At 42.9% G+C, this 21815-nt stretch overlaps 1 protein-coding gene across 8 annotated transcripts in view; it reads right to left on the bottom strand.

Annotated features, from left to right (window-relative positions):
• Window positions 1-21815, bottom strand: part of LOC105195245 (AF4/FMR2 family member lilli) — a 268074-nt gene that overhangs the window by 18126 nt on the left and 228133 nt on the right. For all 8 annotated transcript variants that reach the window (XM_026131040.2, XM_026131042.2, XM_026131041.2 and 5 more), the window contains one exon: window positions 14146-14176. In XM_026131040.2, the coding sequence (XP_025986825.1) occupies window positions 14146-14176 (31 nt within the window). The remainder of the gene's footprint in view (window positions 1-14145; window positions 14177-21815) is intronic.

Here is a 21815-nt window from a genome sequence, read left to right as displayed (position 1 = left end):
ATTGGGGTTGAGCCATAACAATTCAAGATGTTTTTAAACATTTATGTTTTGTTATACTTGCTACGTTATATAATAAATTAAAATAACTTTTATATATACTTCGTGATTTATTTTATCAGATTAACTATACCATATAAGGTATCTGAGTCCAATAAAGCTCACCTAACTTATTTTATTTTTTATAAACTCCATGAAAATATTGAAATAAACTAAATAAGAATAAAATGTTGATTTCAATTACACAAATAATATTACCTTCCATACAGAATATTTGTAAATAAACAAAATAAATTTTTTAAACTCTGATACTGATACATTATTTCTTCCAAATCGCTTTTAAAGGGATTATTAATCAAAAGAACGAAATTCTTTAGGGTCTACTTTACTGCTAAAATCACAATTAATTGTAATTTTAATTTTTTAACTTTTGGAAATTTTTAACTATTTAAGTGCAATTTAAGTTTCTCAAAAATTAACAACGTTGAAAATCATTATCCTGTGTTGCAAGTCGTACACATAACAAATAACAATGGCCATAACAATAAATATAAGTAAACTTTATTTAATAAGTATATTATTTATAAAAAAATGTATCCATTCCAAAAAATCGATATGTACATATTGATTTTTTTCTATAGTTAGGAAGTTGAATAATATTATAATACGTTGTAATAAAATAATGTATACCTAATAAACTTTTCAGTGAATTTTTATAAAAACAGTTCGTTTATCCGCTTCGTCACAAGTTTTTGTTACACTAAATAAACATGTTGCTGCCGGTTTTAATTCCCCAGCCTCTCTTTTACCTATTTCTCATGACGCATCTTTTAAGCACACATATTCCAGGCATAAAGCGCGTTTTTAAGTGAAAAATTTAAAAGTGAGTCATTTAGTGCTGAGCCTTTCATTCGAGTACCTTATAAAATATTTAGGTCACTATATGACCCACCTCAACGTCCGTGTAACATTTCAGCAGCGCGACGACACCGTCGGTTAAATATAATAGAGACTTCTGATACAAATGCAGGAAAAAAATATTTTAGAATAAATTTCGAAGTATCTCTTTTAATAAGGAATCTCGCGTTCCTGTACTTGAAATTCACTTGTATCGCCCTCCGGGAACGATCCTTCACGGTTAACGCTTAAACGCGCGGTGAGAACGCGGTCCATTGTCAGTCTCCGACTGTGTCGTCGCGCTGATGCGACTCACTACTTCCTTCGACGGTGGTCGGCGTCGTGAAAAAGGAAGGGAACCTGTTCGCGCGAGGCGTTCTTTTAACCTCACGTTCCGGCATGCAACGGAACCGCCGTGTCGTAAGCGCGGTCGCACACACGAGCAAAGTCGAGAATGCACGCCCACGCGAACGTGCGCGTATACTCGCGCGTGCGTGAGTGCGAACGCACGTAACGAGAAAGAACACGCACGCGTCCGGCCGGCCAGCCGCGGTGGAAACGAGTGGAAAACGTTTCCGCGGCGGAAGGAGGGAGGCAAGGAGAGGGTCCGTTTCATTAAACGAAAGGCGTGAATGTGAACATTTGATAAGAGCAAATCGCCATCGAGGGGAGGAAGGTCGAGATTGGCGCTGTTACACGATACTCTCTCGATATATGCTGACGAAAAAAAAAAAAGTTGCACGCCGGACTTCAATTGCGAAAGAATTTATCCGCGATTCTGCCATTTTAGCGGAAATTTAATTCTTTAACTGTGGCCGCGTAAAAATTCCATATTCGTGGGGAAAAAAATGTCACTCCCAAAGCCCAATCGCCGACCAAATAAAATAAACTATGTAATACAGAGTACCGTGTCCAGATTTATCATTTCCACATTATTGATTATTAAAGTAGCCATTGTCATCAATCAACGACGAGGAGACTCAATAAATTATTTCCATTTTATTACGCTCATTATATCTAAAATTCTTCGCGCCGTTGCGCGGCGCAATTAAACAGTTTTAATTAAAAGATTAATTATATTAAACTTTCTGCGGCGTATGTATATGTGTGTGTGTGTGTGTGTGTGTGTGATGGATGGACTGCGTGCACGAGTAACAGGACTGTGCATTATAGCCACGGGTAAGCGGCGCAATGCGCAAAAAGGATAATAATCTTAATCGAGGGCAAGTTCACAGGAACCTCGTTTACGAGCTTCTGCCACGCGGCGGCCTATTCAAAGCGTTTGCGCGAACAATCGACCTCGGTGTGTCTACTATCTATTATCTCATCTCTGCCTGCGCTCTCGCTATCGCGGTGGTGCACGTTCGCCACCGGCGGCACGTGCGCTTTCACCATTCCGTTACAATTGTGACAGGCGACTTCCGAATCGTGATTTTATAGCGGTGGGCGCGACATCGCGCGATCGCAATCAGATTAAAAGCGAACAATCAGACGACAAAGGCCGTCTGTCGCAGCGACGCTAAAAAAGAAAAAAAAAGAATTAAGCGTGCCATTACGCGACAAACGTGCGCGCGCGCGCGCGCGTCTGTCCTGACGCATTGTCAACGTAAAGAGTGCAAGAGAGTGCGGTAGGCCGTTCCCGGAACGTAGTTTCATGTTCACGGTGGAATCAAGATAAATGTAGATAGAGTAGTAGAGCAGAGAAACGCACGGTAGTAGCAAGAAGCTAATGGATTAATCGGCGTAACTAATGCGCAACTCTCTATTTCTGGCGAGACGTAACGAAAGGCAATATCCGCATCGGTTAGCTTCGCAACCCTGATCCTCCCTCTTCGTCCCTCTGTACCAAGCGACATGCATTATATGTATATGTATGTATACGTGCGCGTAATACGCCTCGGAGTTGGCGCTAGTAAGTTTCTGCTTGCTATTAAAGAGAGGAACGACGATGAGAAGCGGAGAGGAAACACGGGAGAGACCGGCTGGCTGTGGAGGTTGGCCGTCCCCGGCATGGGAGGGAGGCGCGCGGGAGGTCGGTCGCTGGAACCTCCGGAGGTGCCGACGACATCGGACGACAAGACGGAGGAGGCAACGGCGCGGTAACGCGATAGTGGTAGTGGCGATGGCACTGATAGCCATGGTAGTTGTGAGTAGAATTCCGCGAGGCAGCTAGCTAGCTAGCAAGCCGCTTGTTGCAAATAACTTCCCAAGTTCCACGGTGTACGAAGCGTCTCTCGGAGTCGGGATGTCCCTTGTCGGTGTGCGTTGCCGAATGGATGTGTACGTTGTTAATTAATCGGCAAAGATGGATTATTTCAGGTTTTCGCAAGATCAACATTCGTACGTTGTAAAAAGAAAAAAAAAAGATGAAGCACTGCGATTAATGGATCGAATGCAACGATCGACTAAATCGCTTTCTTGCGAGTACACAATTATAATTTCACAATAAAGGAAAGTACATTTAAATTGTGCGGTTGGTCTCACACGGCAATCTCCCACAACGGTTCTAAATTTCTTGTTTCAGAAAAATTCCAGCAAACAAGGGACTTGGAATATATTCCAGGTCATTAGAGGGATTTCCGAATTCGCTACAAGACATTCTCTTCGAGGAAAGAGTGAGACCAGTTTTATCGAGCAATCTGCGACTGGAAGGATATTCGGTAGCGCGGCGGAACAGCCTGTGTGTATCACGGTTTCCCTTCTTTCTCCCTCATCCGCTTTCTCCCTTTCTGACTTCCTCTATCCTTCTCCAACAACACAGCCCACTTCGTTCCCTAGTTGATCCTCTTTCGAGACTCTCCTATCACCCTCTTTCTCTATTCTCTTTCCTACTCTATCGCTCTATCTCTCTTCCTCCCCTTGAAAGACGGATTCTGCCTTTGTCTCTATCGCGGATATCCCTTTAACCCGCCGTTGTTCCCATCTCGCTTCAACGCAACGCGTTCTGGTCTCTCTTGCCTCGCGCTCTCCTTTTTCAACGAGTCTCGCATTCCCTGTGAGAGGCTCTCTCTTTAACCCCTCCTCGTTCGCTTTACCGCTTCTGGTTACACGCCATCTGCATCCGCGTGCACACCACCGATGCACCTCGCGCACACGTCCGCAGCGGCATGCGAATGTGTGTGTGTGTGTGTGTGTGTGTGTGTGTGTGTGTGTACGTGTGTACATACGTTCGCACGCAGGGCTGGCTCGATGCGGGGCGCAACACCTGTATCTGACAGAGTGAATTTCCGGCAGATCTGCGGCGCTCGGATACACGTCCGATACGATTACGCGTGTGTCATCGCTTTTAATTAGTTCGATTGAATTTCTTCTGGCCGATAGCACTTCAACGACGCGCTATCTCGAGGGAAAATTATTCACAAATTAGACTAGGATTCACAGCATTCCAAATCTATAGAAGAGCATCCTGCTCTCATATTAACGAAAAATACAATTTCTTAAAGTAATAATAATAATAATAAAAGAAAGAATCGAATAGAGCGGTAGTTCGTGACGGACGATTAGATTAATTAACCCCTTTCGTTCCTGTCTGTTTTTCATGAAACGACAATCGGACCCACTTTTTCTTACGACCGGGAAACGAAAGTCAAATAACAGGTAATGTGCCCTTGCCAAGTGATAAAATACTTTTGCAGATTAATAAACGGCAATCCGGCGCGTCGCGCGCTGGGTTAATTATCCCCCGAGGAGGAAGAGGAAATCGACTTTCCACTCTATTTGACTTCTACTTCGCGGACGCGTCGAAGCGATCGAGCAGCAAAGAAGCGGATAATTTTAGCCGGCCACTCGGTGGCTAAATTTGCGATACGCGCCGCGCGCGCCTCGCGATCTTCGCCAGGCTTCACGCGGAGGCGCCGCGCAGGGTGCAACCCCATCGCGCTCTCCTCTTTCTCTCTCCCTCTAACCCACTTTCAATCTCTCGTTTTTCTCCCCTCTGGGAAAAGACTCGTTGCCGGCTGTACACCGCTCACGTCCTCCACTACTACCGTCTACTACGTGTGCGCGCACGTCGAGGTTCGCACGTGCGTCCGTGACTGTGCGGTTCGAAGCGAGTCTGCAGTCTGCACATCGCGGCGCATCGGTGGTGAAAGGCATCCGCTGTACGGGCGAGCATCAGCAATAATTTCGCCTCTATCCTGCCTCGCGCGAAGAGGGAAAGAGAAGAAACGGAAAGTGGAAGACGAAAAGAGACAGGAGAGAGAGGAAAGAGAAGACAGGGGCGGGAGGGAGGACGAATCCTGTGCCTCCGGCGCGACGAAGTCGAGGGATGAGAAATGGGAAGGCGAGAGAGAGAGGCAGGAAGGAAAAGAGGAGACGAATTATCGGCACCGCGGTATCCGAGAGAAGATGAACGTGCGGTTCCACGATGAATTTGCGCGACAATAGAACGATTACCGCGGAAACGACACGCGGCGGTCTCGCGGTGCACGTGGCGTGTCCGCGACGAACTTTTCTCCGAGATCGGATGATCTCGTTTCTACTTCGTGAGGATGTTAACTCTTAACGGTCATACTTCACTAAAGTATCGTAACGGTCATATGGGACGTCAAAATAATTCCAACTGTCTTTGAACGATTGTAGCGCACGAACTATTGATTTAGTGTTTTAAGTAAAAAAAAAAAATAACCGAACATCAAATTCAATTATGCATTATGATTTTTGATTTTTTTAAGTGCTACATCTAAAGATTATTCCCTAAATTATTATTTTTTTAATATTAAAAATCTAAAATGTTATGATTTTTTAAATGACAAAGTTCATTATTTACGTTCCTTTTGGTTCAATAATGTTCGATTTAAAAGATATCATAACACACATGAAATTAATTCACATTTCACACTATCCTTTAAATCGTACAAAACATTGTTTGAAGAATTTTAGGATATATTCTTCAAATATAGAACTTGAAGAAAAAAAATCAGTCATAGTGTACGTTTTAAAAAAAGGTATTTAAGATATATAAAAGGAAAATTTTAAAAAACAAAAAATGAACTAAAGCGTTCCGACAGCACCCTCGCACGAAGGGAACTTAAAACTGTCGATATATGGCGACAGAAGTCCAATATTAAGATAATAACATAGAAAAAATTTAGCTGAAACTCGTTGGGATCACACAGACCCGCAGTAACAGTTAAGAATTAAATCGCATAATTCTGGAAAGCAAACGATGCAATTCGAATGGATTTCTGCCTCTCGAATTTTGTTAATTTTGAATCATCCACTTCAAAGAGAAACTTATATTGAAAATACCGAAAGTGGAATCTCATTGTAGATTCTTTTCCGAAGGCAGACGGTTCTAGTCAAGAAGAATCATCTATCGTTTTTTTAAAAAAACAAAGAAATAAGTAATTTGGAAATACACGACGATCCTCTCTAAAGAAAAAAAATATACGTTATTTTTGATTCAACGGTTCAACTATTCTTCGCCGATATTATTCGCGATGGTGATTCCCTGATCGAATAGGCGTCCAGAATAATCCATTACACTTGGAGAACAATCGAGCGCCCCGACACTGTTTTTCGCTAACTATGTTTACCGAATAGCGATTCGCTTTGAAGTGAACGATTTAATTTGGGACTGCAACGGGCCGGGGCGCGCCCGGTGTGTTTCTGTTCGGCTCTCGAAAATAGACACGGACGCCGAATCAAACGGCGACGCCCGTTAATCCCGTTCCGGTCGATCGACGACGCGACGTCGCGACGTTAAAAAAGCCGTCTCCAAGGAATTCGCGGCGCGAGCCGTCGCGTTTGCTATTCATAGAACACCCATTGCCCCGCAGTAACGCCGTAACAAATAAAACTCTTTTAACAAAGAGGATATTGCCACTGTGCGGGAAAGCGGCGTTTTTAAATGTTCAATAGAGAAAAACGTGGAAAGCCGCTCTTTCCAGCTCCGCTCTAAATAAAAGCACGGATACCGGACGATTGATTTTTTTTCCTCCTCCCGTTGGTTTTTTCCTTCTCGCGCGACCTCAAACGCAAATAAAAATTTCCGCGAGCACTCCGATCGCGATTTTTCCCCCCCGCGAGAGTTCGACGCTAATAGCGCGCTCCGGCAAAACGATTACGGCTGCGGCCCACGTACGCGCGGTAAAGCGTGCGACAAAACGAAAACCGCGAATCCCGTGCGGTCCATCTACTCACTCGTAAATGCACGAGCGCACTGCGGAGGAAAACTGCGAGATGAGTAGTAACAAAGGGCGCGACGAGCCCTCGTCGTAACGATGCTACACGTCGTTCACTTCGCGGCAACCGGCGTCGCGAAAACCGGAGTCGAAAGCGGACGTACGGCGTCTGTCTCGCACCCACACGCGCGGGTAGTATACATGCGCGCGTGGTGGACCGCTCCGGTTAACATCTCGACCATCCGATTTAATCCCGCGGCTTGGTTAACGCCGCTGGAAACGCCGAAGGAGCTCGGCACAACTGCCGCCTGCGAGACGAGCCAGCCGACGGTTCTCTCCAACCTCTCTGCGTTTCCACCAGTCGAGAGAGATCCCCGTCTCGCCCGTCTCGCGTCGTCTCGGCCATCTCGAAACCCGTCACTTTTCGCGGCCGCGCTAGGTAATGAGATTGCCTGCTTTAGAACGGACGCCTTAATCTGCAGATGGATCCGCGGCAGCGAATTATCGCGCACCGCGAAGGTGAACATCCGCGGGACACGAGATACGCCCCGTCGTGGATTCGTAAAGTGACGAATTTAGTGACTCTCCCCGAGGTATACGCGCGCACTGGACCGATTCCGCGAGAACGCCACGCGCGCATCCTATCGCTCCAACATTATTACAATTAACACGGCGCTGAAGAGTAAACAAGCTTGCAAGCGTGTAAATTCTAGCAAGCGCATTAATTCTAACTTATTTACTCGACGTGCTCTCTGAGAAATTCTGAATGTGGCCTTATGATTTGACATCCGTTTATATTTATGCGCGTGATTTTTCACTGAGAAAAAAAGTTGTTAAATCGACTGAGTTTTCCAACTTTTTGCCGTTCCCATTGTAAGATACCGATCATAATATATTTAACTTAAAAAAAAATATTGTCCGTGAATTATATACATGTATTAATAGGTACAATTTTATACGTCTATCTCAAATGTACATAATTTATATAATTGGTATTGGTACAAATACCAATATTGATATTCCGTTTTGTTACATAATAAATTTATGTATCAATACCAATTATATAAATGTATATTTAAAATTGACGTATAAAATTGTACTTTTATTATACCTATTAATACATATATAAAATTCATGGATAATATTTTTTTTAATTAAATATATTACGAACAATATTTTACGAATAGTATCTTATAATATAGTCGCGCACTATTAGCGAATTCCGTTGGACTGCACCAGTGCGCACCGGTGCACAATAAAGTCAACTTACATGAATTGATATAAGTGTGTGTTCAGTATAAATACATAAACAGATTAAATTATGAAATATTCAATACTCTTTTATGTTATTTGATAAAATACAAGTATTGAAAGTTTCATCAATCGAGATATTTGCAATTTACTTTTATACTAGATCAATGTGCAACGGCTTTAATACGCACTAGTGCACACTAGTGCACATTAGTGCATCCGACCGAATTCGCTGTACAACAAAATAGCAATGAAGTGAGGAACGGCAATAGGTATTATGAACACCTACACATTTCAATTTCAAGCCCAAAAGTACAAATCCTGGACAGCACTGAATTATACGAATAAAGGCACACGAAGCGTAGAAGTAATAAAGTAAAATTCCACGAACGTAGCACCGTCGCTCGAATTATAGAAGATTTTTTATTAGCGCGGCTGTACTAAAATTTCTCAAATTCCACATTCCGAGCTGAAATATTTCGCTTATGTTCCCTCTCGGGGGCTGATACTGTCGCGGGCGCGAGCGAACGGGAACGAGTGCGCAGCCAGGCAATTTACTCGCGTATCGAATAATCCTTAAACGCGTCCTCGCGCGTACCTATGTTTTCTCGAGCGACATTAAACTTCTCCGACGGCGATTCTAATCTCGAGCGAATTTTTCATCGTCGTCGTCGTCGTCCTCGAAAAAAAGTCGCGACGCGCATCTTTTATTTTATTCCAGTCTTCTCTCTGCCTCCGTTTATATCTGCGCAGCATCTTCGATTCGAGCAACCTCTCGTTCTCATTACTCTCGCGAGATAAGGTCGGGCAATACGCGCGTATGCCCGTCTGATTACACGTCTTTGCCGTCGCGATATCCGATGGAGTTGAGAAAAATGATCGGCGATCCCCTGCGGTGTTATTCGACACCCACCCTCTTAGTGGCGCCACATCGTAAGAGCTACAAGTACACTGTGGACTGCTGGAGGAACTCGGAAAATGCAAGCGAAAAAGATGCTTATAGAATTAATCGATAAATTGTCGCTTAAATAAGATGGAAATAGTAGAGTACCACATTTCGCTGTTATTCTGATTGAATATATACTGACTGAAAGAATGCGTCTTTTAACACATACATTTTTTTTAGATTTATTCTGATAACCAGCAATTTTTTGGTGGCTGAGGAAGACTCGAAGTGGAGTCGAAACGTTCTACAATGTGTGAAGATAAATAAACTATTTAAACTTGCACGCCAACAACCGCGTTATACTCTTATTAGCCCAGATTTTTTTCCAATTTAATGAACATAGAAATAATTAGAATTTAAAAAGAGTAATTATTCTAGTTACAACGTCCATTTAACTGAATCTAATTATGATTAATTAAATTCTTAAACAAATCTTGATGAAATCGCGACTAGAATTGCCGATCATTGAACACAATTTGTTATTCGATAAAAAGTCATCAAGTTCCCTGAATTTTGATTCTTCACTTTCTCTCACTTTATTCCACCAACACACTGTTAAATTCGCAGTGTCGATTTCCACCCACTTGAATTATTTTTATTCATTCTTATGGATCGCCACTGCTTCCACTTAATATACCGTCATTTAAATGAAAAATTAAAGTTAAACAAGTTAACTATAAAAATGTTAAATTTGACTCAAAATTATTTACTAGGTGCATACATTAATTAATACATTAATTAATACTATTTACTTTAAAATAAAGCAAAGCAATTTAATCATAAAAATGAGTTGGTTGAATCAAGCTGTTTTCTTTTAACTATATATTCATATTCGATGTTAAAGTAATAAATTTCGACATAAAAGTTAAAAATAACAAAATGTTATTTAACTTTTGTGAAATTTGTTTACATTTAATTCTTTAATATTTAACAGTGTAAAAATGCGGGAAAATTCTTTTGCGTTTTCATTCTGTCTTCGACGAGTACAATTGCTCAAATTTGCGACGCGCAAATTTTAACTCTCAACTTCACGCTTCATAACTTGTCGCCCAACATTCATACACGGAAAAAAACGATTTTCTTTTTCTGAAGTAAAATCAGCTAAAAATTCAACTGAATGCAAAAAATAATGTTGTTGAACCATCGAAATAATTATGAAGGACGTTCAGACATGATGCGCAATGCTATAAAAAGTTTAGACATTCTAGTTTGAGCGTTACATCCATTTATTTAATAATTTAACAAAATTATTTTCAGATCTGTCTCCAGCTAAATTTTTAGAGATACTTTTGCAAAAAATTATTCTTTCCGCATAGATCTCTCAGCATTCGTACAACTCTCATCGGAGTTCATGAATTAAAATAAATCTTTTTTTTGTGAAAACATTATGTAATTAAATGCAATTATAATTATTTGATTATTATTAATTATTGATCATTCTCGCGTACGTTAACGTTTCCTACCGCGCGTCGCGATGGACGGCTCGCGATTCACAGCTCGCTATCGCGCGTCACGTTGAAGAAACAAGTTGCGAGTAAACAGACTGAATTCCCGAAGTACCGTGACGTTGCTGGTAATGGCGAAATATGGGTGCGAAAAGCTTGTAGCGAGAGATCTCCGGCGCGCGCAGCCGGTTTCCTATGTCGACGATGCTGCTTACGTCTGCAACTCGCGCACATACCGCAGATAGGTATCCCGATAACCCGTTATCGCGATTCGCGATATATACAATGTGCGCCAGAAGACGCTCGACGAGGCACGAAATAATCGAGCGATCGGACGCGCTCGTAAATTTTGCGCGTGATCGGCGGACGGTACGTAGACGTGCACGGGAAGAGTAATTATTAATTAACCGTTTTGCAATCGTGATCCGCATGCAACAAGGGTCGGGTATCGAGAGTTTCAGTTCTCGAGATAGAAAGAAAGGAAAAGAGAGAGAGAGAGAGACTCGGGATTCAATCAAGTTGCGAATTGAGAAAGTCACGAATGAGCCAAGTCAACGACGCCGAGCGATAAATTGAGAATCATAAAAAGTACGGCATTTTACAGTGAAAATGTTCGCTATTGTAAATCGACTGTTCGCGAAGAACCCGTTATCAGCTCGTTTAAGCGTGTGACTTAAGCGCGTTATCGGATCGAGCGAAGGCCACGGGCCGCCCGCCTGATAACGCACGAGTCTCTCTGGTTATATTGCAACGTAAGCTAATGGAACGAGCGCGTGTTTTTCGCGATACTTTGCGAAAAGATGCTTGTTGAAGGTCTGTTCTGACTTGTACGAGCCGAAAACCGACATTTAATTGTCCGCGTTAATCACGCGCCGGGGGAGAAAGAGGAGGAAAAAAGAAAGAGGTATCCACGGAGGAACATCGAGAGCGATCTCTAGAGGAAAAAAAAAGGGGATGCGAGTCGACGCAAGCGCAAAGGAAGCCGTGTCCTTTGAAGGAGCACGTTGATTAATTCATTTGGAGATTAAATCCCGGGGCAATTCGTTCTTGTGTTGTCAGAGAAAACACCGGGTATTAACGGATCAATTAACGCTTTTAATTCTTCGTGTCAGCCGGCGCGACAGCCGACCGGCGATTAAATAATTTTTCGCTTATGCACCCCCGGAGCCACCGATTATGCACCCCTCCCGGAGCACGCGACGCGTACAAACAAAAGATCGGCTAAAACTCGCCGGTTCGAGAGGAGAAACACGATGGAAAAAAAGGGGAGTCCAAGCAGTCGCGGTACCGCGACCTACTTTGCCATCGGACAAAAGCGTGCGCGTCGGCGGTTATTAGAAGAAGAGGAACCGTTAGAAAGGGCTCTGAAGCTTCGAAAAGAGCGGACGTGGGAGAGTGTGGGAGAGACGTGTGTCCTGTCTACTCTCTTCGTCGACTCGTTAATCCCTTCCTCTCGTCCGCGATGCGTCGGTGACGCAAACGTCATCGGACCGATTTGGTAACATGTAACACGGACACGCGGATCGGCCGCCAATTCCCGAAAATCCGCCACCGACATCCGCGAACTCAATTTACGAATCGCTACGTTCATGGGATTCCCTCCATTCCCGTTTCTCGTCACACGATGCTTTCGCGACAGTACATCCGTTTTCCGTTCATTCCGTTGTGCAGAAATATCGGTAGCACAAGACAGTTGATATCGCGTGAAAGATAAGAATACGCTAGAGAATGCAACTATCCTTCACTGATAATGAGAGACAAAAGCAATTGTAATTGTATTAATTTAACTATAATTCATAGTAATTTTCGGTGCTGACAATATATTTATAATTGTTTAACCACGTAAATTGAAGCTATTAGTTGTAATTACTTTGCGTAAACAGTAAGCGAACGTTAAGAAAATTATATTATATTTATTATAATTGCGACCCGTATAAAAATATTTATTTTATTTTTGATATTCGTATCTCGACATTTGACTATATTAACATTTGGAATTATCATAATTTACAGTCAAATTTTTTCACAGTTGGCAAAGCATAAAGTTATTATTGCTAACGTTATAGCAGTAATAACCATAAAAATGGAGCTCTTAATCATAATTATTTTACTATGCAATTATAGCCACAAGCACAATTTTCTTTAAGTGTTGCCTCGAGAGCGAGATCTTTGTTGACAAACTCTTTGTTATAATTGAACAATGGCAACAGATTCTCGTTGTAATTACACAATTTTGGTAAAAAATAAAGCAGTTTTAAATTGGAATTAATTAACTGTAACAAAAAAAAAACTCGGAACATCCAGAAAGAGCTTTTAATTTTTATTGGTTTGATTGAATGAATACATATATGACAATCCATTTACCGTTTATGTATCGAACAGATTTGCCGAATCGAGATAGATAAAACCGGGGATTTATTGCATCATCGAAAATTTTTCCCTCCGCTGGAGGTCCGTGCGGTTCACAGGGGAATTTCCGAGAAACGTCGGAAGGAAGGTGGCAATGGGGCAAAAGAAGACCCGGTAAGTCCGTCATAAAAATGTACGAAGTGTTTCGTCTACGAGAGGAGAAAGAAAGTTCCACACCAACCGTCGCCGCGAAGGCAAGAAACCCGTGACACGTGAGAAACTTCGAAACATCTTTATTAGCGGCGTCCACGTGCCGCCCGGGCTCCCGCCTCGTCATCGCGCGTATTTCCTTTTCCAATTCTTCGCGAGTCGTTCATTTTTTCTTTTTCTTTTCTTTTCACCCACCCTTTTTCCTCCCAGCCCTTTATACGCGCACGTAACGCCGATGCCGAGACACGTCGCTGTCGAGCCTCCCGTCGTCGCCGCCGCTTTCCGTAATTTTATTTATCCGAGTCGCGAATTCTCGCGGCACTTTTTATGCGGATTAAAGCCGCTTGTTTAAGAGTAAATAGCAGAAAGAGAGAGAGAGAGAAACCGCGCGACGATGTGTTTGCATGCGCGCGGTGGAAAACAAAATATTTGGCAAAATAGTCAACGTCCCGAAAAATTGCGGCGCGCTCTCTGTACGGTTTAATTAAAAGCCCCCGCGAGAATCTGCAGTAAACTTTACAATGTAACCGGTATGTTTACCGACGCACTCTGCAGGTACTCTCTCTCTTTTTTTAATTATTATTATTTCATCATATCCACGCGGTTTGCTCCCCACTCGACGTAACTGTTAAGCGCGGTGATATTAAGAAAACGAATCGCCCGACACGCTGGGGAACCGAGAGAGAAAAAAAGTTATCGATTACTCGACTCGAATACATAATTAACCGTCCCTACGAGCGCGCGCCTTCCATCGTCAACGCATACGAAATACGCATTAGCCTTAAATTAAAAAAAAAAACTTTTGAATACATGGATAACGACGGGAAACGAGGGCAGATAAAATTACTTATAGGAGCTTCGTGGTGAAAAGAGCGTGTAAGAAAACGTTTAACATGAAAGTTGAGTTTTAGGTCGGTGTACTTACGCAGACAGTCTGCTGGTGGTGTGCTGGCGCTCTGCAACAGAAAAAATGACGACAAAATTAACAAATTATCATCTCTTTAATTGCCAAACGCATGCGTTACGTTAAAGGCTCTCTTTTGGAGAATAATTAATACACTGAGAAAAAAAATTGATTGAAAAACTAAAATATTTAGTCCGATACGCATGACTAAATAATTGAGTTGATTTAATTAATTCTTAGTTAAAAAATTGGAATGATTAATATAAATGAACTACATCTTTTTTCGTGCAACTAAATAATTGTTGAATCAACCCAACGTTTAGTTGTGCGTATCGGATTAAATATTTTAGTTTTTCAACCAATTTTTTTTTTCTCAGTGTATAATCGAATAGATAATCTAAACATCCCATTGTTAAATGTCCCAAACCGAGTGTCGAGTCAATTCGACGTAAACGCCCAAACTTTTTCTTTGCGTAATAAAGAGTAAAAAAGATTCGGGTACAATGTACAGTTAAATCTCTTCTTCGCTTTTAAATGTTTTGCTTGCTCTCTCCCGAAAGAGAGACAAGCTCCTAAAGAGTCTACATAACTTTTTATACGGCATTTAAGAATACGAGCACATGGTAGGGTAAAACTTGTAATCATGGTGACCCGTGCAATTCAACGGGGAAAGTCTGCGGTTAACGACTTCGAGACAAGGAGCGAAGAGAGATTCAGGTAGGTTGACGAAAATGTTAGGTAGGTGCATAAAGAAGTGGTCCGTTCCACGCAACGTGGCCTCTCGGACCGGGATCATCTGTCGAGAAATTCGCCTTTAGAAATTCGATGACCTGCTTGCTGCCACGACAAGAAGAGGGGGAGGGAGGGGCAGAGGAAGTAACGATGAAAGGAAGAAGTGGAAGAACACAGAGCGCGCGGGTCGACCGGCGCGGTGACTACTGGCATTGCGTAAACAATGGCGTACACGCAACGTGTGCACGCATGCACACAACGCATGTCATGGGAAAAGGACTAGGACGAGTCTGCGGCTGTGAAAGCGAACGTAGAGAGAGAGAAAGAGAGCGGAGGGTGCGCGGCGTTATACTCGAAATATACAGAGGGCTGAGCGCACGGGGCGCGGACACACCAGCGCCGCACTTACACGCACGCACACACGCATCACTCGTCGTTATGGGGCGCCGTATTTTATCACCCTTATTTTACCACCATGCTCGTCTAATGTGGAAGAGCGCGTGTTTCGACGTTATTACGAAGCCGCGTAAGAAATTGTTGCGGCAGCCGGAAATAATTCCGGCGAGAGTAGAAGTGGGAGTCGCTCACTTGTGCGCGACCGAGAGATCACAGTTTCGTATTAGCGTTAAATACTAAAAACATTTTTTTTCACGTTACATAAGTACGTCAAAAAACTTTAATGAATAAATCGTCGGATAATTGTCACTCTTTTTTCTTTCTTCATAAATTTCTGCATAGTTTTATTTTTCTTTTTTTTTCCCCCGTTATGGATGGCAAGAAGCGTGGTTGCAGAGATGTTGGCCTTCGTGCGTTGCGCGAACGTTAAATAATTTATATTCATGATCAGAAAGACACTCGGTCATAATGTCAATAAACGATTGTATAATTGCGCGCCGGGGCACTTATTATTCATCGACCGTCATGGCCGTCATTTCAACAATAGGTATGAAATTATCCGACAACCTTCCGCCGCCTAATTATCAATATTCGTCGCGTTGCAATCCAACCAGGCGACACGGTACGGATGACTGCGATCAATCAGTGATGCAACGCGCGCAACAGCCTAACCATCGCTCTCGATGTCGGAAAATAATTAGCGCCGAAGTATCACGAGGCCGTTGCGTATCTTGTTAGCGCACGTGTGTCAATAATCGTGCAGAGTTGACTCCGCTTAAATCTCTCAAAACGTGAAAGTTTACGCCTCCGTAAATTCTCACGCGACGTCTAAATAAAATACCAAAGTGCCTGAACGAAAGGGGGAAGACAGTCGGCACGAAATAATATTGGGAGCTTTCCAACGAGAGAGGCAAAGTCGACACAGGAGTCATTCTATCTTTGTCTACCGCCGAATGTTAAAGAAAGACGACAGAACGATTCCTGTGTGTCGGTTTGTATCTCTCTTGCTGGAAAGTTCCCATCATCTGGAAATATACGGGCGCACAAAATTAGTTTCAAATCAATAATTCATTGTTTTATATAAGTATATAAAGTTATTGAAGGAATTTGATAATCTTAAACAATTTGCTTACGAAACAAAATTTTATGTATGTTAGTAAATTATGTTTGGACTGAGAAAACAAATTGTTAAAAAACTAAAACAGTTCGACTAAATAATGAGTTGGTTTAGTTCATTCTTGATTAAAAAGCATTAATGAGGTTGACATGAATTAACTATATATATTCGTTATGTGCAATTAAATAATTGTTGAATCAGCTTAATGTTTAGTTGAACGTATCGGACTAAATATTTTAAATGGTTCAACAATTTTTTTTTTTCAGTGTGTTTAAGATTATAAATTCTTTCAAGAAGATTTTACATTCTTATTTATATATGAAATAATGAATTGTTGATGCAATACTAATTTTTTTCTCCGTGCGCAAGGGTTCCTCAACTTCACCCATAAAGATGTGCAAATTGATTTTTAATCTCTTGCGATTCAAAATCTCGCGCTTGCGAATAATTTTATATGACTGTGTGCATGCTATTTATTTCTTTTTAAAATAACTTTTGAAAGTTCTATTAAACATTTTTGGTGTTTTCGATTTAAAATGTCACGTTATTCACATTTATAAATTACGTACAAAATATAAAAGACAAAATCGCAATGTGATTCTTAAAGAAGACTGCAGTCGCAGTAAATAATTTTGTATACTAAATCGCACATCCCTATTTTTTCCATCGCGACCAAGGCGACTCGCGTGAATGATTCCACGCGGTAAATTTATCCACGCGGCGCGATCTATAAAATCGTCGACCGCCCCCCTCTCCTTCCAGTCCGCCTCGATCCAGAAACTCGGAGAACGGTTGGCGGCCGCTCGTCGTCAGCGAGCGTGCTGATCGTCGAGATTCGAAATTTGCCAGGCGGCGGCGTTCTCCAAGCGCGTAACAATGTTGACGTCGGGTCAACCCGCGTGCAATGCGCGCGCCACGCCGGTGCAACAATGCGCCGTAAATTCATCGTCGAGTTATCTCCGGCGAGCTCTCTCTCCGTGAGCCCATCGACCGCCCGTCGCCCGGCGCGCGATCGATCGACCCGATCAGATCGAGGCAAATCGAGCAACCGAGAACGAGAGCGAACCATATACGACTGGATTGCTGCGCACCTGATGATAACAGGAGATAGCTGACACCGCCCTGAAGTAGCTCGAACCTGCTGAACATGAGTTATCGTCCACGTTGCGTCGCTGCCGCTTCTGTCTCGCGTTACTCGCTACGCGAATGAGGCGCGGTCATCGTCGGCGGGGCATGCTGTGCGTCGAGATGCGACTTCTACGTCTAGGACTCCCCGGCGAGGTGCGTTCGCCTTCCAAACACCCGTCCGATCGCATCGAATCACGCACTCGCGTTGATTCTTCAAGATTTAATTGAGTTTACGACCAGTAAGTCCTTCTCGGGTTTCCGTAATCAGACACTATAGCGGAGGATTCAATTAAATTCGCACGATCCTGTTTACGAAACAGAGTCACGTCTTTAAGCGCCAGTTATCCCATCTCCGGATAAACTATGTGTAGATAAATGTTTATGTTTACACACACACATACACACACGCATAGACATTTATCCATTAGATAATTTATCGAAGTGGATCAGCTTGCTATCGCGACGCGCGATGCACCGAACCGGGCGTGGAATCAGCTTTATATCTCGGGAGATTTGCTGAGAGGTTAGCCGCGACGTCCGCTCTTGCTGCACAAGCGGAGCATTCAGCGCGCTTAAACACAAAGCTCGCGTTATCCGGAGAGACATTGAAAATCCGCGTGCACGCGGATCCGCGCACTCATAAGTCGCACACGCGAGATCGCGCGGATAAAGGAGAACGGGCAAAAAGTTTTTCCCTCAAGGCTGCGAAAACGTCAGATCGAGAAATCCAGCGGAAACTATTCCAGCCGTAAAACGCGAGGAGTAACGCTCACGAAAAAGCCGGCGGGTTTGCTCGATATCCACGTCATCTTCTCATCAGCGAGGAAGAAACACTTCGCCGCGAAGACAGGTGTCGGCGAGCGAACAATTCTTCAAGGTCGCAAAATTGCGAGGCTCCGAGACCTTGCTTCGGCGCGAACTTCGGCGCGTTTCGTTAAAAACTTGCGTCCCGCTCGAAAGTTGAGATTAACTTTCAGCCGTTGGAAAAAAAGAGAGAGGGGGGGGGGAGAGGGCGCGAGAAGAGAAAGGGTTCTCCTCAAGGCCGACGGAGGGTGGATCCGTGGAGGGTTTCGCGCCGGAAGCGACCAACACACGCCCCCCCTCGAGGCTGCTCACGCTTACACGTGAGCGACTGACCCAGACCTGGCGCAATGCGGCCGGGAGGAAAGGTCCTCCTCGTGGGTCACCTATGCACACACTTCGCTGAACTCTCCGCGCTCGCATGCGGCCGAGGCGCGACGACATATGCCCTCCTCTCTCGGGACGCTCGAGGAACGAGTGCGCTGGCGACACGTGTACCAGTCCAAACGCTTCGGGGCACACCGTTTCCTCTGTGCATCGACTAGCAGTTATTTGTTCGCGAAAAGGAAGAATAAATTGCCATTCCGATAACGCGATCGCGACTAGAGGCAAACGCGTGTGAACGATGATACGTGAATTTCTTTGTGATTTAATATTTGTTTCAAGTCCACTTTACACGATGTTTAATTTGCGACAGAATTCTATTTGACTTTATACAGAAAATATGTGAACAAGATGCATGAAATATGCGCAGTGTATAATATTTGTGAATTGTAAATAACAACTTAACCCCCATTGTCACATTTGATTATATTATCCATATGACAATGTTTGATACCGGAAGCAAGTTATTTGCTCATGTGTGAATTGAACATAAGAAATATTCTTGCTTATACATAGTATAATCCATTAATTGCAAAAATAAATATGCTCGCGTGCCGCGATGCATTAGATAAGACTATTTCTGAACTAAAATATCACTGCAGAAAATCTTCAAATTATTTTCTATTCGTTTGTTTAATCTTAAACAATTTTTATATGCTGTAAAATTTTCGATTAAAAGTTCCTTACGTTAAGTATATTTTGTTTTCTTCCGATATGCCATAACGCATATCAAAAATTATATATTTTTTTACGTTTACAAAGTTTACTTCTACGAGTGGATATTGCTATAATTATGGATATTATTAACGAATGTTAATATTACAAAAATTTCCATGTTATATTTGTATTAATTTACATGTATTTCTGTACCACGTCATATCTTTTAATAACCCAACTAGATCTCAAAGAAAGAAATAATCGAGTATTCTATGCATAATTTAATATAAAATTATAAATAGAATTCTGTCACAAAATATGGATCGTGCAAAGCGGATTTTAAATAGAGTTAATATGGACAGATTGCATTTTGGGAATATTTCTAGAATCACTACTAGCTATGCATAAATTAACTCGTAAGCACAAGTTGGTTATAATTAGATTCTCTGACTGTGATATGTCTTGTCAAGATATTGACCATATCTGTCGGGCCTATCCTCTTTAAATTGACCTCAGATTATCTGCATTAAATGCTCTAAGATCCGATATTTCATTATTTGATTTAACAAAAGATTTAGATTAATCTAATGTTTTACCCGTGATGATGCCATAAGTAAAACATCAAATTAAATCTAATCAGATCAGATTAAGTAAACCAAATAATGAAAAATCAGGCTTAAAGTTCTTGGAACTACAAGATCCTTTTTCCATTGAATACATTATTGGAAATATCGTCATTAATTTTAAAATATGTATCTCAATTTCGATTAGATTTATAAAAGTTATCTCGGACACTTTAAATATCAAACTATGAAATAAGTACGATTTAAATTTTACTGAGCTTTGGTCTAGGGTCGCTCTCTTTTCTTAGACCTTGCAAGTTACAATTCTGTAGTGAAAAGTTAAAGAGCTCCTAATAACACGATTGGATTATTTAATCAGGTGATTAACGTCCTTGCAATCGCGATACCGTGATTCATGCCTATCGGAAATTCAAAGGCCTCACACTGAGAATAAAAGTTGTTAAATTAATTAAATTTTTCAACCTGATTAAATTTCAATTCAAATATTTATGTATTTAATTCAAACACATATAATACTTAAACTTGAATTTAAGCATTTATGTGTTTAACTTAAATACATTAATACTTGAAGAAATTTAATCAAGTTGAAAATGCAGTTAACAACTTTTTTTTCCTCAGTGCAGAAGCAGAAGAAGTGAACGACGACAGTAGACGTTCAATAAGACCGGCGGGAGATCGCGGCCTACGAGGAAGCGCACACGTACTCCTTCGGGAACGATACGCGGCGAGGATTTCACATGCGTACGGATCGCGGCACTCTCGCTTCCACAGCCGAACGATCGTACGAGGCAAAGATCAGCGAGCAAAAAACACGAGTGCCGCGTCCACGAGTCTAGATCGCTTCCGGCGATGCTCTAAAATTATCGATTTTGCGGCACGTGGCATGACTCGGTGTTTTCACTCACGTTTAATACGCGGCACGGGTCATTTATGAGAATCACGCGCGCTTTGCGAAGCACGAGGAAATCTTAATCACAAATTTCTCGCATTTCACGATGAGAAGCGACGTCGAGATCGCGAGATATCGGAGCTCGATATCGTCGACGCGGGAATGCGGCTTATAAAGCCACGAGGAGAGATAGAGAGAGAGAGAGAGGGGGTCTCCTTTGTGCTCTCCCGGGTCCTCGGTGAGACTCCCCCCCTCCCCCCGTCATCGGTTTCGAAACCGAGCTCCGATCGATGACACAGGTTTCCACGTAATTTCTCGTCAACCGTGTCGGCGCGACGCGGTACAACAATTGATCGCGCCGAAACTAATTTTAATGAGACGGTGATAACTTCGCTGACGACAGCGAATGATAAATATACGCGCGCTTGGAGAGAAACGGTCGCCTTTATGAAGAACGTCACGCGATACCCTTCATCGCGAGCCAATAGGGACGCGCGTCAGTTGAACCTCGTTTTGAAACTCAACGCCGATCGATACCGCGCGCAACTTTGTCCGCACCGTAATCCCCGTCCCCTTCACGTTTGCCACCTCTTCCCCTGCTCCTCTTCCTCGTCAACATTTCACTAGGAGTAGAATTTAAATGAGCGTCAGGCACGATGACACGCACGTTGATTAATTCAAGCGCCCGTGCACGCGCCCGATGATCATTGGCGTCGCTCGCGCATCTTCCTCTGCTCGCGCACTCTCCGCGTCACAGATCCACGAGCCTTCGGAGCCTCGGCTTCGCTCCGCTTCGCGAACTTCGCACTCGATACGATCGATAGCAGCGCAAACTTGCAAATCGCACGGTCAACACTTCTCGGTCGGCGCAGGTTTAAATGTCACCACGCCAGGCTCGACGACACGCGACGTTACTTTCCCGTGGCGCACATTACGCAATCGATAGGGGACAAAGTAGAAACTCACCCTCTTCCTTTCCTCCCCCCGCCCCACCTCTTTCCTC

This window comes from Solenopsis invicta, chromosome 5, assembly GCF_016802725.1.
Source record: "Solenopsis invicta isolate M01_SB chromosome 5, UNIL_Sinv_3.0, whole genome shotgun sequence".
NCBI classification, from domain to species: domain Eukaryota; kingdom Metazoa; phylum Arthropoda; class Insecta; order Hymenoptera; family Formicidae; genus Solenopsis; species Solenopsis invicta.
This window is presented reverse-complemented; position numbering and strand designations above follow the sequence as displayed.